Source organism: Antrostomus carolinensis, unplaced genomic scaffold (genome assembly GCF_000700745.2).
Source record: "Antrostomus carolinensis isolate BGI_N321 unplaced genomic scaffold, ASM70074v2 scaffold40720, whole genome shotgun sequence".
Classification (NCBI taxonomy): Eukaryota; Metazoa; Chordata; class Aves; order Caprimulgiformes; family Caprimulgidae; genus Antrostomus; species Antrostomus carolinensis.
Genome location: NW_010287094.1, coordinates 1 through 250, shown reverse-complemented (window position 1 = coordinate 250; position 250 = coordinate 1). Strand labels below are relative to the sequence as shown.

At 61.2% G+C, this 250-nt stretch overlaps 1 protein-coding gene across 1 annotated transcript; it reads right to left on the bottom strand.

Moving 5' to 3' along the window:
- Positions 1-3: 3 nt before the first annotated feature.
- Positions 4-247, bottom strand: LOC114819080 (forkhead box protein A1-A-like; the record flags this gene model as incomplete). Its single annotated transcript, XM_029087549.1, has 1 exon — positions 4-247. A coding segment is annotated over one exon (244 nt), but the record flags the coding sequence as incomplete, so codon positions are not given.
- Between the last annotated feature and the right edge of the window lie 3 nt (positions 248-250).

Here is a 250-nt window from a genome sequence, read left to right as displayed (position 1 = left end):
AGCGGTCGTTGAAGGAGAGCGAGTGGCGGATGCTGTTCTGCCAGCGCTGCTGGTTCTGCCGGTAGTAGGGGAAAAGGTCCATGATCCACTGGTAGATCTCGCTCAGCGTCAGCATCTTGCTGGGTGCCTGCTGGATGGCCATGGTGATGAGGGAGATATAGGAGTAGGGCGGCTTGGCGTGGGGGTAGCTCCGCTTGAAGGTCTTGGCGTCCCGCGTCCTGCCGAGGTTGGACTGGGTGTAGGCCATGGG